The sequence below is a fragment of the Syngnathus acus genome, chromosome 10 (assembly GCF_901709675.1).
Source record: "Syngnathus acus chromosome 10, fSynAcu1.2, whole genome shotgun sequence".
Taxonomy (NCBI): domain Eukaryota; kingdom Metazoa; phylum Chordata; class Actinopteri; order Syngnathiformes; family Syngnathidae; genus Syngnathus; species Syngnathus acus.
Window position 1 is genome coordinate 15,904,272 of NC_051095.1, and position 15,986 is coordinate 15,920,257.

At 41.8% G+C, this 15,986-nt stretch overlaps 2 protein-coding genes across 2 annotated transcripts; both read left to right on the plus strand.

The window, feature by feature from the left end:
* The first annotated feature begins 1,112 nt into the window (after positions 1-1,112).
* On the plus strand, positions 1,113-10,339 carry ube2ka (ubiquitin-conjugating enzyme E2Ka (UBC1 homolog, yeast)). The gene is made up of 7 exons (XM_037262052.1): positions 1,113-1,502; positions 2,076-2,169; positions 4,523-4,581; positions 4,692-4,774; positions 8,171-8,270; positions 9,039-9,167; positions 9,245-10,339. The coding sequence occupies exons 1-7, from the start codon at positions 1,440-1,442 to the stop codon at positions 9,317-9,319; spliced, it is 603 nt and encodes a 200-aa protein (XP_037117947.1). The 5' UTR covers positions 1,113-1,439; the 3' UTR covers positions 9,320-10,339.
* A 1,050-nt stretch (positions 10,340-11,389) lies between these two features.
* On the plus strand, positions 11,390-15,890 carry LOC119129738 (neuronal acetylcholine receptor subunit alpha-9-II). The gene is made up of 7 exons (XM_037263128.1): positions 11,390-11,479; positions 11,572-11,639; positions 11,726-11,933; positions 13,174-13,328; positions 14,015-14,195; positions 14,270-14,621; positions 14,879-15,890. Exons 1-7 carry the CDS (start codon positions 11,390-11,392, stop codon positions 15,661-15,663), a joined length of 1,839 nt encoding a protein of 612 aa, XP_037119023.1. The 3' UTR covers positions 15,664-15,890.
* The last annotated feature ends 96 nt before the right edge of the window (positions 15,891-15,986 follow it).

Sequence of the window (15,986 nt, forward strand, 5' to 3'; positions counted from 1 at the left end):
TTGCTCTAGAAATGACTAAAGCTTTGTTATATGTTGGTATAGTTTAGTTTCGTACCCTATATGATGCCTGGCGGCCCCGTGTCCATTAGCTCATAAGCCGTACTAGTTGTCAGGCAGTCAGTAGGCCTCAAGCTAGATAGTCGCACCTGAATTGACAGGTTGTCCCGGTCTGGGAGAGCCCAGCCAAGTGTACCTGGGCTTCAGAACATCTGGATCCACACTGCATGTTTGTAAAAACGCACAGTTGTATAGATGTTGTCAAAAAGAAAGAACCGACTAAGCCATACATCACCAAACTCATTTGATCCTTGAAAATGATAGCTAGCTATGCCACCAGTGCCGCTGAACACTATCAGATGTTTGTTTATATGTATCAAGATGCGATAATGTCGCCCCCTGGCGGAACTAATCAGCTCTTTTCATTGATAGTATGTATAGTTAGTTCCCAGCCAACATTTCCATCTGGGCCCCATGTGGGTTTTCACATGGGCATATGGGCATGGGTTTCATCTGGTTTTGCTCCTGGGTTCCACCAGGGGCACACCTGTTTTGGCCCACCCACTTGGTTTTATATGGGTTTCCAACTGGGTCTTAAGTGGATTACAAATGGGCAATTTTATGTCTGAACCACCTATGCCCAATGTGAATTTGACTATATGGGCTTGAACTGGGGATCTTAATGGTCCTTGTGTGGGTTCCAACCGGACAAATTATTTGCAACAAACGTAGGCCCCATTTGTATTTGCCCGTTTAGTGCTCCATGTGAAGAAGAAGAAGAAGAAGAAGAAGACGAAAAATCCATAAGTATACGGAACATATATAAGCCATGAGTGTTGTTGTTGTTGTAATACTTGGGTTACCTTAATTAACTGCTCAAAAAATATTGGAAAACAACAACAAACAAACAAACTCCCCACCAGTCAGACTATATGACACATCTTTTGCATGATGTGTCGTTGACTGTTTAGGTTTGCCTATGGCGTACTGCATTATGTTTGTACATTGAATGAAGATTCGTATCTTTTAAAATAAATTATTATTATTATTATTATTGCTAAACAAAACAATAAAACGTCACAACGTAATTAACCAATGACAGGAGACGTCGAGGATGCCAGTGTGCGTCACATGGCTCGCTCTCAGCTAGCCTTCATGCAGTTTGCCATTAATATGTTTCCGTTGCTTCCAACCTTTCAAGTCTTACCCGTTTGATGGTAGCTCACGCGCGAGCACACGGTTTCACGAATTCAAACGCCACGCGGATCATCGGACCGTCAGCCCGGTTCGCTCCAGGAGCATAACGTAGCAGCGGTTGCTTTGGAGGTTGTTCCCTACAAAGCTGTGTGTTCCAGTGGGCACAAGCTAACGTCCGTTTGTCAGGCCCGGACAGACAGCGGCGAGGAGGCCCCAAACCGCACTGGGAAACCGGGTGGAAAGCCATGGCTAACATCGCAGTTCAGAGGATAAAACGGGAATTCAAGGAGGTGCTCAAAAGCGAAGAGGTAAGTTTGACGCGTTTGCATGTTTGATACTTCTTACATTTCTTTGTCTTGGCCAGCTATGATGGGAAGAACGCCAGTGACGCGTCGCTGCTTCAGCTGTCAGCTAGCCTCCAGATAGCTAGCTGCAGCTAACCTGCGAGCCGCCGTTGAGCTTCACAAAAGTAGCTCTTGGCCGCTGTTATTTAGCCCAAGTGGACATCTTGGCGACTCAGACGCTGTTTTAAAACCTAAATAAGTCCATTTCAAGAGACAAATTCAGCCGTATTTTACGTGGCGTTGTTGAGCTAGCGCACTCTCGCCTTATGGTAACTGCTAGCTCAGCTAGCCATCAAAGATAGTTCGACAAAGTCCTGTGTCATTCACTCAGTTACGGTTCGTTTCTGATAAGTATCTTTATTTGTGAGGCCGGGGTTCACAACAAGTTGGGGGGATCACTTGAAAGAACTGTTGCTCGTGGTGCGGGATGTCATCTTTATGCTGCATAGGCAGGTTTGTGTTTTGACAGCAAGCTCAATTAACGCTTTCCAGCCTGCCTGTCTCGCTCACTACTTTGATGGTTCTTCACCGTTTCAGACCAGCAAAAACCAGATTAAGGTGGATCTGGTGGACGAGAACTTCACAGAACTTAAAGGAGAGATAGCTGGGCCACCTGACACACCGTATGAAGGTGAGAGGCCTATGGAGACTTCATGGAGATTGCTTCCATTATAGCCAAAAACTTGTATTCTTCAACAGGCCTTGCTAAATATCACTTCACTTTAAAGTGGCCCTGTATGATCAATAAAGCACCCCGGTTTTTACAATTCCCACAGTGTCTGAACAAAAAAAGACTTTATCCGAATACAACACAGTTTTAGAAAATTAAACCAAAATTTATTTTTTATTTATTTGTGAGTGTCTCAAAATAATCACACTGAATTTTCAGTTACATTTTCAGGAACATACCACCTGATGTTATAAGGTGAGAAGCCTCTCAAGACTTAGCTGCTGCTAACACATCAGTCTTGCTTCCATTAAAGCCATTAACTTCATTCTTCACAAGGCCTCGCAAAATCACACTCCACTTCAAAATGGTCCTGTATGTTTATTAAAACAATTTAGAAATCTGCAATACTCAATTCAGACCAGAGTGTCTGCTAAGCTTTAACTGTTCACAAAATACGTCTAAAATGCTTAATGACAACTTCCAAGAGAAAAATTTGACTCAAATTAGATACTTTTTAAATACAGTAGTACCTTGACTTTCAAGTTTAATTAATTCTGTGACCAAGCTTGTAAACTAATTTACTCAAATCAATTTTCTCCATTAAAGTCAATGAAATTCATTACTCCATTCCAACCCAACAAAAACAAGTTTTTTGATCATGAAAAATAGCAGTGTCGAATGTAAACTAAATAAAACAAAATATGAAAAAATTAATTGGTTTTATAAAGTGTAAATTGTGTTCAACTAAACCATGAAGAGATTTTAACATTGTGCAATGACAACTATAAATTGAAATCGATCAATTGTCAATAACAAGCTTCAGGATTAAGATGGGTGCCTCAAAATCTACAGGTGGTTTGCACAACAATAAACAAACCTGCCTCAAGCATATTGTGTTAAAAATTGAGGTCAGGATCAGTTACAAAATATGCAAATCTGTTCTTAAATATAATAATGTATAATAAATCTAAAAAGGTGTTTGCGAAAGCTATTTAATGAACATTCTGAATCCTCGCGTCATAAAATGTGAGAATGTAAAACCTGAGATCCTTTGAAAAGGTTGCTGCAAATGGGCATTTAATGAAGCACTTGAAATGACACAACGGTTCTGTGCCTGAGGTTATTGATCTAGCAAATAAATCATAAACTTTTTCCATGTAGCCCCTGCAATAGGTGTCCTACTTTTGTTTAGAAAATTGAACAAGAAAGTGTGTTCTTCATTTCTTTAACTAAAAACAACTGTAGAAAATGAATGTCTCGCCACTTTCACTCAATGCGTGCACGCACCCACGCAGGGATACAATATTTTTCAGGAGTGACTATTTTGGCAAAACACCGGCGTAGTTGTCATGCGATATTTCTCGGGTGGAAGATAAGGGAGCTCAAGCGCATTGGTCGGTCGCTACATCTTGGTCAGTGGTGAGGAGGAGGACAGAGAACCCTCATGCGGCATAGTCGACCAAAGATTGGTTCGCCGAAAAATAGCTTGAAGTTTTGGAATGGCCGGCCAACTCCCCTGACTTCACCATTGGGCTATGGTCAAGCGAGAAATTTGCGACAAAGTCGATTAGGCTGGACCAACTCAAGCAGAACATCACTGCCTGGGAAGCTGTGAGTGCGGAAACTTGTGACAAGCTAGTCAAATTGATGCTGTGACAAGCTAGTCAAATTGACTTCAGGCAGTCATTCAAGCTAAGGGTGCAGCCACAAAATACTGAGAGATTATTGTAATTAGAATAAAAATTCTCCATTATTCTAATTCAATGCACTTTTTGGCACTTCAGGGCCTTTTGGAAAGCCCAGCTGAGCACCTCTTATGTTTTTTACATGTGAGTTCTGTGATTAATCTGACAAGTAGGGCATGCACGATGAATACCTGACTGCAGAAAAAATGCATTAAAAGTTGTAACAACTGCAACTTTGCAGATTGGAATTCATTGACCAGTAGGGAAAGCAGGTTACAGCTATCGGTGGGCTCCCTTGCATACTACTACAATGTAATGTATACAAGTCAAGACCCTGCAGTTTTCTACTGTGAATTTACAAGTTGCAGCTGTCTGCAAGGCCAAGAAGGCATCTATCTACATGTGATTGGGTGGGTCTTGTGTTTGGAGGTGCAGCAAGTTGAAAAAAAAAAATAAAAAAAACGTTAATTAATTGCCAACTAGATTATCATCACTTTAGGATTGACTACAGAACAATCTGATGTTGCTGGGCTGCTAATGTACGTTGGGAAAAGCGCCTACTGCCTGACCTCTCGTTGATGAATGAAAATGCCCTCATCATCTGTTAATGATCTTTTTCCTTTCTTCAGGGGGTAGATACCAACTAGAAATTAAAATTCCAGAGACATATCCTTTCAATCCACCCAAGGTACTTTGGTGTTAATTATTGATCATGTAATCATTGCTTTCTAAATAGTTGCTACATTTACAAATGATGTGTAACTGGGTGGTTTTTTCTTTTTCTTTTGTTTGATACAGGTACGGTTTATCACAAATATCTGGCATCCCAACATCAGTTCAGTCACAGGTGCAATATGTTTGGACATTCTCAAAGACCAGTGGTGAGTCTGTTTTTGCAACAGTGTCACACATTGTCTACACCAGTCATGCACGGTTGGCCATATCGGGGCAGCGGGACATTTTTATTGGCAATCGGGATTGTCCAAAAGTAACTGTTTATAGGGCATTGCTTTTAGCGTCTTTAATAAATTCAAGGCGAAGACTGTTAAAGTAGCTGCTGCTTTCTTCAATTTTTCTGCATGTAGTGGTGGAAACGTTGGTCTAAATTAAAGCCTTTGGTTGGACACGGCAATAACTGTTACTCGCTCTCTTCAGTAATGTAAGCACAACCACTGTGAATTTACACTTGTACCTTAATTTTGAATGTATTGTCAAACTGCTTGAATCTGCTTGTTTAGAAACTTTGGTCAATGCTTAGATTATGACAGCATGTCTGAATATAACTGCACTATGTTTTCAGTTTCAACCCACATTCTTTTCACTCCTACTTGAATTTTTTTCTTTTTTTTTCTTTCTTGTGGTCTGTAATTTACCAAAGCTTTAATGTACCAGAAATCTATAGAAAAGTGAACTTGAAGTTGTTTTAATTTGACCGTCGGAATGTCATCGCTTGAATCGTTGATGTTTTTGGGGAGATAAAACAACCAGGAGCAGTTTTCAACATTGCTGTCCAAAGAAAAGATTACCGTATTTTCCGCCCTAAAAGGCGCACCGGGTTATAAGGCGCACCTTCAATGAACGGCCCATTTTAAAACTTTGTCCATATATAAGGCGCACCGGCTTATAAGGCGCATAAAATAGAAGCTATACTGCATCAAACTGAGGTTGACTAGGGTTGCGGTATGCATCCACTAGCCAATAACCAACGAGCCCTCTATAAACAATCGCGTTTCTCAAACGATCTCCTATAAAATGATCAGAACTGACTAAAGTTCGATCTAACGCATTGGTACTACTTACCTATGTTTCCCTTCCATATCGATCCGTAGATTTACTCGAAACATTAACAGAGCAGCCTATTTTGACATGAAATAGCCTGGTACGTATAGCAGCTATCGCAATAGCATTAGCCATCCGCAAAGTCTCACGAGCCTCAGCGAAGTGTAAACAATCGCGTTTCTCAAACGATCTCCTATAAAATGATCGGAACTGACTAAAGTTCGATCCAACGCATTGGTACTACTTACCTATGTTTCCCTTCCATATCGATCCGTAGATTTACTCGAAACATTAACAGAGCAGCCTATTTTGACATGAAATAGCCTGGTACGTATAGCAGCTATCGCAATAGCATTAGCCATCCGCAAAGTCTCACGAGCCTCACCTCGCAATCTCCCATGAGCCTCAGCAAAGTGTAAACAATCGCGTTTCTCAAACGATCTCCTATAAAATGATCGGAACTGACTAAAGTTCGATCCAACGCATTGGTACTACTTACCTATGTTTCCCTTCCATATCGATCCGTAGATTTACTCGAAACATTAACAGAGCAGCCTATTTTGACATGAAATAGCCTGGTACGTATAGCAGCTATCGCAATAGCATTAGCCATCCGCAAAGTCTCACGAGCCTCACCTCGCAATCTCCCATGAGCCTCAGCAAAGTGTAAACAATCGCGTTTCTCAAACGATCTCCTATAAAATGATCGGAACTGACTAAAGTTCGATCTAACGCATTGGTACTACTTACCTATGTTTCCCTTCCATATCGATCCGTAGATTTACTCGAAACATTAACAGAGCAGCCTATTTTGACATGAAATAGCCTGGTACGTATAGCAGCTATCGCAATAGCATTAGCCATCCGCAAAGTCTCACGAGCCTCACCTCGCAATCTCCCATGAGCCTCAGCAAAGTGTAAACAATCGCGTTTCTCAAACGATCTCCTATAAAATGATCGGAACTGACTAAAGTTCGATCCAACGCATTTGTACTACTTACCTATGTTTCCCTTCCATATCGATCCGTAGATTTACTCGAAACATTAACAGAGCAGCCTATTTTGACATGAAATAGCCTGGTACGTATAGCAGCTATTGCAATAGCATTAGCCATCCGCAAAGTCTCACGAGCCTCACCTCGCAATCTCCCATGAGCCTCAGCAAAGTGTAAACAATCGCGTTTCTCAAACGATCTCCTATAAAATGATCGGAACTGACTAAAGTTCGATCCAACGCATTGGTACTACTTACCTATGTTTCCCTTCCATATCGATCCGTAGATTTACTCGAAACATTAACAGAGCAGCCTATTTTGACATGAAATAGCCTGGTACGTATAGCAGCTATCGCAATAGCATTAGCCATCCGCAAAGTCTCACGAGCCTCACCTCGCAATCTCCCATGAGCCTCAGCAAAGTGTAAACAATCGCGTTTCTCAAACGATCTCCTATAAAATGATCGGAACTGACTAAAGTTCGATCTAACGCATTGGTACTACTTACCTATGTTTCCCTTCCATATCGATCCGTAGATTTACTCGAAACATTAACAGAGCAGCCTATTTTGACATGAAATAGCCTGGTACGTATAGCAGCTATCGCAATAGCATTAGCCATCCGCAAAGTCTCACGAGCCTCACCTCGCAATCTCCCATGAGCCTCAGCAAAGTGTAAACAATCGCGTTTCTCAAACGATCTCCTATAAAATGATCGGAAACTGACTAAAGTTCGATCCAACGCATTTGTACTACTTACCTATGTTTCCCTTCCATATCGATCCGTAGATTTACTCGAAACATTAACAGAGCAGCCTATTTTGACATGAAATAGCCTGGTACGTATAGCAGCTATCGCAATAGCATTAGCCATCCGCAAAGTCTCACGAGCCTCACCTCGCAATCTCCATGAGCCTCAGCAAAGTGTAAACAATCGCGTTTCTCAAACGATCTCCTATAAAATGATCGGAACTGACTAAAGTTCGATCTAACGCATTGGTACTACTTACCTATGTTTCCCTTCCATATCGATCCGTAGATTTACTCGAAACATTAACAGAGCAGCCTATTTTGACAGGAAATAGCCTCGCGGGTACAACAGCTATTCGGTGACGCCCCCTGACTACAGTTGCCGTAATGCTGGGAAGCGATGCGACCTTGTAATTTATTAGTCGTACTAAAACGTACTGAAACATTTTGGCAGAGCACTGTGTACAACCAGTATGGATCAACAAATTCATCAGTTGATCCATATATAAGGCGCACTGGCCTATAAGGCGCACTGTCGGCTTTTGAGAAAATTTTAGGTTTTTAGGTGCGCCTTTTAGGGCGGAAAATACGGTAATAAAAAAATAAAAAAATCTGGGAATAGATTCATTACCCAAGTACATTTTTGTTTTGGTATAATTTCCAAAAGAAAATGTCAAGATGCTTTTCATTGAAAAGGAACAGTTAGTATATGCGATATGATCGAAACAATGAGCTTGCATGTTTATTTTTCAGGGCGGCGGCCATGACCCTGAGGACAGTCCTCTTGTCACTACAAGCTTTATTGGCAGCTGCAGAACCAGACGATCCACAGGATGCAGTGGTAGCCAATCAGGTCGGCGAGTGTACATGCTTCCACAATTTGTTCTTTCTTTTATGAATGTTAAAAGTATTTTTAAGGGGATGAAATCGAGCAAAGTATTGCATTGGATGGACTTTGATTACAATCATTTATCATTTACCATAGAAGCATTTGCAGCTGTCTTGCAATGTTCAAACATTCAATTTTTTCACAATTAGTTTGTGAGATGAGATTATTAGAGTTAAATACTGATTAAGTTGTTTCAGTTCACAAGACCTGTTGAAGTGTGCCAAGTTGAAAATACAAGAAAAAGGAAGGAAAGTCAATGTAGCCAATGAGCTGCAGCAAGTATTGTTTGTCTGGAAATAGAAATGTACTAACCGTGTTAACCATTTTTAAGGTACATGTAATTACACCTTTTTAAAAATCCATCTGTGTGACCTTCCTTTGCAAATACATCGCTATAACATGGAGACCCACGGCTATTAAAGCACCGCGGTAGATATATCTTCATATTTAAATTTATGGCTAAATGTAGCTGTTGCGGCTTTGTATGTGTGCTTTGTAGTCCAGAAAATACAGTACCACAGCTCAGTTGTGTTTTAACTTTTAAGTGCAATATGCATTTACATTTTATCTTTTAGAGCTGATATGTTGATGAGAGCTATGCAGGTTTTTTTTTTTTTTTTTTTTTTTTTTTTTAAACGTAAAAACTCCGAGAACTACTTGTCTTTAAACAATAGAAGTTTTCACCAGTGCCACATTTGAGCCCCTTTTGTGGAAATGCTTGTTTTTTCACAGTACAAGCAAAACCCAGAGATGTTCAAACAGACAGCGAGGCTCTGGTCTCACGTCTACGCTGGCGCTCCCGTCTCCAGTCCGGAGTACACACGTAAAATAGAGGAACTCTGTGCCATGGGCTTTGAAAGAGTAAGCATCACGCGTTCACATTTTTAACAGTACCTCCTATATTGGTTCTCATTTCTCCTGTGCGTTTTCTTCTCCAGAATGCAGTAATAGTGGCCTTGTCGTCAAAATCTTGGGATGTGGAGACGGCGACGGAGCTACTAATCAGTAACTGAATCTTGATGACAACTTTGAAATCTTCCTCATTTGCCCCCCCCCCCCCTCCTCACACACCCACCTGTTACCGCCATCTCTTGGCATCTATTCCTGCGTCGCACCTTCTGTTTCACAGTGGACACTGCCCCACCCGCACTCCCCACTCTCCTCTGCTGTCACACACTCCAATCAGTTGCTTGGCAAGTACGCATTGCTGGCCCCCTTGAAGGTCATTCAACATTTCGGTGAACACTTAGGTCCCCGCCCCGCAACCTGGCTGCCACGTCTCTAACCCGATACAAGTATTCGTCACCTATGCAGGCATTCACATTCAGTTTTGCAAAACCTTTTTTCGAAGAGAGTCAAACCATTCAGACAGACTCTTGCACTCCCGGACTTCCAAGTAAACCAAATGTCATTTTAGAATGTTGACTTTGACAACCCATATTCAATATGCCCCACTAATGGCAATTAGTGAGGTTAGCCTATATGTAAATAAATTCCACAAATCCAATTTCATTGTCAGGACAAGAAGGCAGGAATATGTGGCAGTAATAATGACACAGACGTAAACAAGGATGATACCTTCTTTTAGATACCACATCGATTCACTGCGCCTTCTGTGTCATAATCGTTTGACACGGTCTCATACACATCTGTGGCAGGTTTATGTAATTCCACCAAAACACATTTACAGTGTAATTACGCTCTTATTTTCTTTGCTCTCTCAAACAGTCTGACCCCCCCCCCCCCCCCCCCCCCTCCAAGCTGGTTCATTACTTGATTAAAAAAACCACTTCTCACGACATTTAAAAACGAAAGAAGGAAGAAAAAATAAAACGCTTTTTTTTTTTTAAATTTGGTTTTGGCCTTTAACAGGAATATATTTGGATTCTTGTTTTTAAAAACCTAGATGAAACTTGTCAACTGCAACCTCCAAAGTAAAAGAAAACGCGCAAGTATTGCGTCACCTTGACAATGCCAATGAATAAATGTCAAAAGATTCATCTGTAAATAAAGATTAAGTCTGTGTAAATTAACAATTTGTCTTCGTGTGTATTCTCTTGATACGTTTTGTTGTAATGAATTTCCTGGATGAATGTTCGGTGGATATTAGTATTAAAAAAACAAATCCACTTCAGAAATAGAACTGTCGCAGCAAGGGAATTGTTTATCTGTTTAGTAATAGAAGTCAAATCAACTATAAAATGAAAAATGTGCAGAAGTGATAAATGATTTAAGATGATTAGCGTGCCTCTTACAGTGCTAATGTATATACACTTGTTTTCCTTTGCCATTGTTATCCTTGGGTCCAAACTAATTTTTAGTACATTTAGGGCCGTAACAATCATCTATCATGAAATACAGATTACCTTATACACAGGCTGCTAATGAACAGGGTAACAGATGGTATGCCTCCTAGCATGGTGTACCTCTTAGATCGGCTCCAGTAAACCCTGGCTTTATTTCAAAACCCAGCAGCAGCACAAGAGCGCCTAGCCACTTATTAGCTGCAAAGCACCTCAAACGACAACAAAATTTGCACTCGTGAAAATGACTCAGCGTTCCACTCTTCCCATGAGACAAAAGCTCTTGTCATTTCATTTCTACTACTGGTATATACTTAACAAGAAAGCTACACTTGCACAATTTAATAAGTACCAATGCAATTCCTATGCTGCCTTAAAATAAACACGAGAGATCACTAATGACACTGATTTGAATGTTTTATCTCACAGGAGAAATGTTGCGATGGTCCTCAACTTTAAAATTTCAATTTTACTACGTAACCGTTAGGCCAGTAATGGGCTTTAAATTCAGGATCAACTTAAAATGCACCTACCCTTTGATGTTGCTAATTAAAGTAAGCAACCTCAATAAGGTTACAGGGTCTTAGCCGCTGACTACCAAACTGCAATTAGACAATGTGTGACTGGTTTCATTGTCCTCATATTTACCTGCACAACTTGATCTGTGCTCATGTTTTCAGCATCGTGCTGTCAAGATGCCCGCTAGGTGAATCAGCCGTGCGCGGCCAAGTTGTTACTGGTGGGCATACTGTTTCTCTCAGCCTGCTGCTGCTGAGTTACATGATAGCTCCAGTGTCACTGTCAGTGTCGACTGTGCGGCCTCCACCAGCAGAGCACTGGGCCAGCTCTGGCCCTACTCAAGGTTCTGAGGTGGGATCGATCATCATCCATTGTTGGAATATCTTCACGTGAGGAATCATGTAAACCACAGGCGTCTTCTTTTTTTGTTGTTGATTTTTAAGTTTTTATTTTTCATCACACCTGGACAAGATGATCCAAATAATCTGCCTGGCCATGCTTCTCCCTTCGGGTAAGACCTGGAACAGTTATTTGACGTGCTCTTGCTTGAGACTCGCATCTTTAAAATTTACAGTTTTTTTTTTTTTTTACTTATAGCGTGTTTGGGGTTGATCTGTCCAAGACATTAATTAAAGATGATGTCGTCTTTGTGCCTGTAGTGGTTCATTCAGCTCAGGGTCACTATGCCCAGAAGCTACTCAATGATTTGATGGAGAACTATACTAGTTCCCTGCGGCCCGTGGAGGACACAGACCGAGCACTGAACGTCACTTTACAGATCACGCTCTCGCAGATCAAGGATATGGTGAGTCCTGCCTGTTTCAAACACTATCATCATTGCAGCATCTAACTATAACCTACATTTTAGTAACCAAAGAGATTTTTTTTTAACCTAATTAAAAAGCATAACCTAGTAGGGGTACATACAACATGTTATAGAGAAAATCTGGGGGGTGACTTCCCCCTTAAAGACACTCTAAAGCAGTGGTTCTTAACCTGGGTTCGATCAAACCCTAGGGGTTTGGTGAGTTGGTCTCAGGGGTTCGACAGAGACTCCACTGAGGAGGTCTGAACAAACCTGATTTATCGTGTAAATTCTGATTTGCCAGTATGTAATTTCTTGTGAGTTCATGCATTGTGTTGGTTTTGTTCGTTGAACAAGGTGATGTTCATGCACGGCTCATTTTGTGCACCACTAACGAGGGCTTTGGTGAATGCGCATTGGTACCTCCAACAAGGTTAAGAACCATTGCTCTAAAGTGAATACGTAGATGTGCTGCTAAATGTATTTTACGTGTGTTTTTACCATTTCAGTTTTCCTGATTTTTGGGGCATGGCTAAAAAGTGATGAACTTCAGCATCGGGTGTAGCGTCAAATTTTCAGCAGCCTCGTAGTTTTGGGCATTCAGCAGACATGCATGCTGCATTTGGAAATGGCTTGATTTTTTACAGAAGATTAAAGGTTGTTATTTTTTTTCCGGATTATTCAGATTTGGCATTGTTCAACACCCTTCTTAGTTGCGTGTCAAATTTGGAAGGCATTTTTTTCATTTTACAAGTACTTTATAGAGCCAAAGTTGAAAATTTAAAAATTCAGACATAAATCCATACCCTTGCAAAGTTTTATTACACTCACATTAACACATCTGAAATTGTTCCATAAAAAGTAGCCAGGTGGACATAAACGGCCATTATAGAGCCTAGAGGCTTAATGTAGTTGAATGAAAAACCTGGCTCTTTAAGTACCAGGCCAGGCCTGCTCTAAGCTGGATCAGATTCCGGTTCAGGTCTACTCGGTAAGTCTGCACTGAACAACCACTTGTTTGTTGTGTACGCGTGTGTGTGTGTGTGTGTGTGTGCGTGTGTGTGTGTGCGTGTGTGCGTGCGTGCGTGCGTGCGTGCGTGTGTGTGCGTGCGTGCGTTTGTGTGTGTGCGCTGGAGGACTGAAAAGCTATACTACTACTATAGTTGTACTACAACCCACATCAGGGAAGAATGATAGCAAAAGTGTTTTAAAGTGTGCTGTGCACTACTCGTGCTTTCAGGATGAGAGGAATCAGGTGTTGATCGCATATCTGTGGATAAGACAGAGGTGGCACGACGCTTACCTGAAGTGGAATAAGGAAGACTACGACGGATTGGAGATCATCCACATCCCCAGCAACCTTGTGTGGAGACCTGACCTCGTCCTCTATAACAAGTATGCCCGTACGTCACTCACACGCTGATGACTCTGATCCGATGCAGTTATTGTTTTCTTTTTTGTCAAACAATGTCCTTCCTGTCACATGGCTGTCTTTTCAATTGTCCAATAGATACTGTATATACATGATTGAACTAATTAGCCGACTAGTCTTTGAGATGATTTTTACCACTCATCTTGACATTTAATGCTTAAAGTCAAGTAATTGCCGTTTACGTGATTTTTGTATCTTTTGATTGTGATTGAAGCACATATTTATCAAAATTATTAAAAAAATCATGAATGATTTCACTCTCATTTGTATGGTAGCATTAAGATAGTAGAGACTGTGGAGCTATTTTAATCACACGACATTGTAATCTTTCTTGTTTGGTTTTGACAGTAATTTTCAGCTGAGAATGGCACAAAACAGCTTGAAGCCTCTTTGCTTTTGTTCAAGAATATTTGACCAATGTTAGCTGCTGGTTGTGAGGCGCTGTCTTCAGAAACAAATCTCTGAACTTACTCAACAAGATTTTTAATGACAATTTTGACTTCCAATTTAACCGTTTGTGTCGGAAACAAAGATGTTAACCTCCAAAAAGTGTTACGTTTTGTAGGATTTTCCAGAAGAGGAGCAAGTGGTGACAATGGGCGACTAGATGTTCTCAAGGTTTTTTGCTGCTTTTTCTCCGCTCGTCTAGAGCTGATGATGCCTTGTCTGGGCCCATGGACACTAATGTGAAGTTGCGCTACAATGGAGAGATCACCTGGGACGCTCCCGCCATCACCAAGAGCTCCTGCGTGGTGGACGTCTCATACTTTCCCTTCGACAGCCAGGAATGTAACCTGACCTTTGGATCCTGGACCTACAATGGAAACCAGGTACGAATGGAAATGAAAATATCAGCAAGATATGTGCTTCCTTTTAACCGTCTCATCCCTGCCCCACGTTGCAGGTGGACATTTTCATGGGCATGGACAGCGGTGACCTGTCCGACTTTGTAGAAAATGTGGAGTGGGAGTGCCACGGCATGCCGGCCACAAAGAACGTCATCATGTACGGCTGCTGCTCCGACCCGTACCCGGACATCACCTACACTGTGCTGCTGCAGCGCCGCTCTTCCTTCTACATCTTCAATCTCCTCCTTCCATGCTTTCTCATCTCCTTTTTGGCTCCTCTTGGATTCTACCTGCCTGCCGACTCTGGGGAGAAGGTTTCCCTGGGGGTAACAGTGCTTCTGGCTCTCACCGTGTTTCAGCTCATGGTGGCTGAGAGTATGCCTCCCTCAGAGAGTGTGCCTCTTATAGGTAAGGGATGTCTCATTTTTGGTTTTTACCTTTAATAATGATTCAAGATTTGTTTCGATGATCGTTCATACTTATTGCCTGAGAGAACGATTGTTAGAGAGACAGCCGGCCGGACGGATAGATGAATATACTGAGACTCAAAATTCATTTTCAATCACGAGGGAAATTGTGTAAAACCACTTGTGTGTGTGTGTGTGTGTGTGTGTGTGTGTGTGTGTGTGTGTGTGTGTGTGTGCGCGTACGTGTGTGTTACTTAGGCAAGTACTATATTGCCACCATGACAATGGTCACAGCCTCCACAGCTCTCACCATCTTCATCATGAATATCCACTTTTGCGGTCCCGAGGCCAAACCGGTTCCACACTGGGCAAAGGTCCTCATCATTGACTACATGTCTAAGATCTTCTGTGTGTACGAGGTGGGCGAGAACTGCGCCTCCTCCCCATCCTCGTCTTTTTCATCGCCTCACTCGGCTCAGGATGACGTCAGTCGCCAGTGCCTCACATCGCATATTGGAGCAAATGGCCAAGTGGGATGTCACAGTAGTCGAGAAAAGCGACTGGGTCAAAACAACCCCAAGCCTCAGACCCCGACACCACAAGAACGTCCTAAAATAAAAACTCAACACCACATCACAAGGGCAGAGAGGAGCCTCTTTTCGACCTTTCCACTTGGGAAGTACGAATGCTCAAATAGCAAGATTTCGGCAAGGGACTCTAAAGACGATCAAAAGGTTCCATGTTGCCAGAGTGACAAAAATCCACCCTGCTGCCCTGAAGACAAAAAAACACCAGTTCAAGTCCCTACGGTAACATTTGGTCCCTGTGTGTTTTGTCGTCATAGCAACGGCACCCCAGGTGGGGACGCTAAATTGGTGCGTAACGTAGAGTACATTGCAAATTGTTTCCGAGAGCAGAGGGCCACATGCGCCAAGGGAGCCGAGTGGAAGAAGATTGCTAAAGTGATGGACAGGTTCTTCATGTGGATCTTCTTCATCATGGTCTTTCTTATGAGCATCCTTGTCATTGGAAAAGCCCCATGACCAATACTGCCACTCTATTTTGAAATTGCTCAGTTCTTCTGGCTTCAATAAAAACCGTACAGTGATCTGGGTCACAACATCTGAGCCCTACCACAAATAGCAAAACTCTGCAATTACTTGAAGAGCTTTTAAGAAGATTTGAAAAAAATCACATGGGTCTGTTGTACTACACTTAATGATGCATTTAAAACCAGATCTTGAACTTAAAGCTCAATATTAAAAACTTTGTTCTGTCCAAACTGTCTGCGCACTTTCCAACTACTCAAACATGTACCTGATTGTTGACTGTTGAAAGTGCTGCCTGACTCCTTGTCATGCACAAC

Excerpts from the sequence above, each read along its gene's own strand:
- ube2ka (XM_037262052.1), top strand. The coding sequence starts at position 1,440 with ATGGCTAACATCGCAGTTCAGAGGATAAAACGGGAATTCAAGGAGGTG. Across the intron at positions 1,503-2,075 it reads AGGTGCTCAAAAGCGAAGAG|ACCAGCAAAAACCAGATTAA; the intron begins GTAAGTTTGACG and ends TCACCGTTTCAG. Across the intron at positions 4,775-8,170 it reads GACATTCTCAAAGACCAGTG|GGCGGCGGCCATGACCCTGA; the intron begins GTGAGTCTGTTT and ends TTTATTTTTCAG.
- LOC119129738 (XM_037263128.1), top strand. The coding sequence starts at position 11,390 with ATGATAGCTCCAGTGTCACTGTCAGTGTCGACTGTGCGGCCTCCACCA. Across the intron at positions 11,480-11,571 it reads GCCCTACTCAAGGTTCTGAG|TTTTTATTTTTCATCACACC; the intron begins GTGGGATCGATC and ends TTGATTTTTAAG. Across the intron at positions 14,196-14,269 it reads GGACCTACAATGGAAACCAG|GTGGACATTTTCATGGGCAT; the intron begins GTACGAATGGAA and ends CCCACGTTGCAG.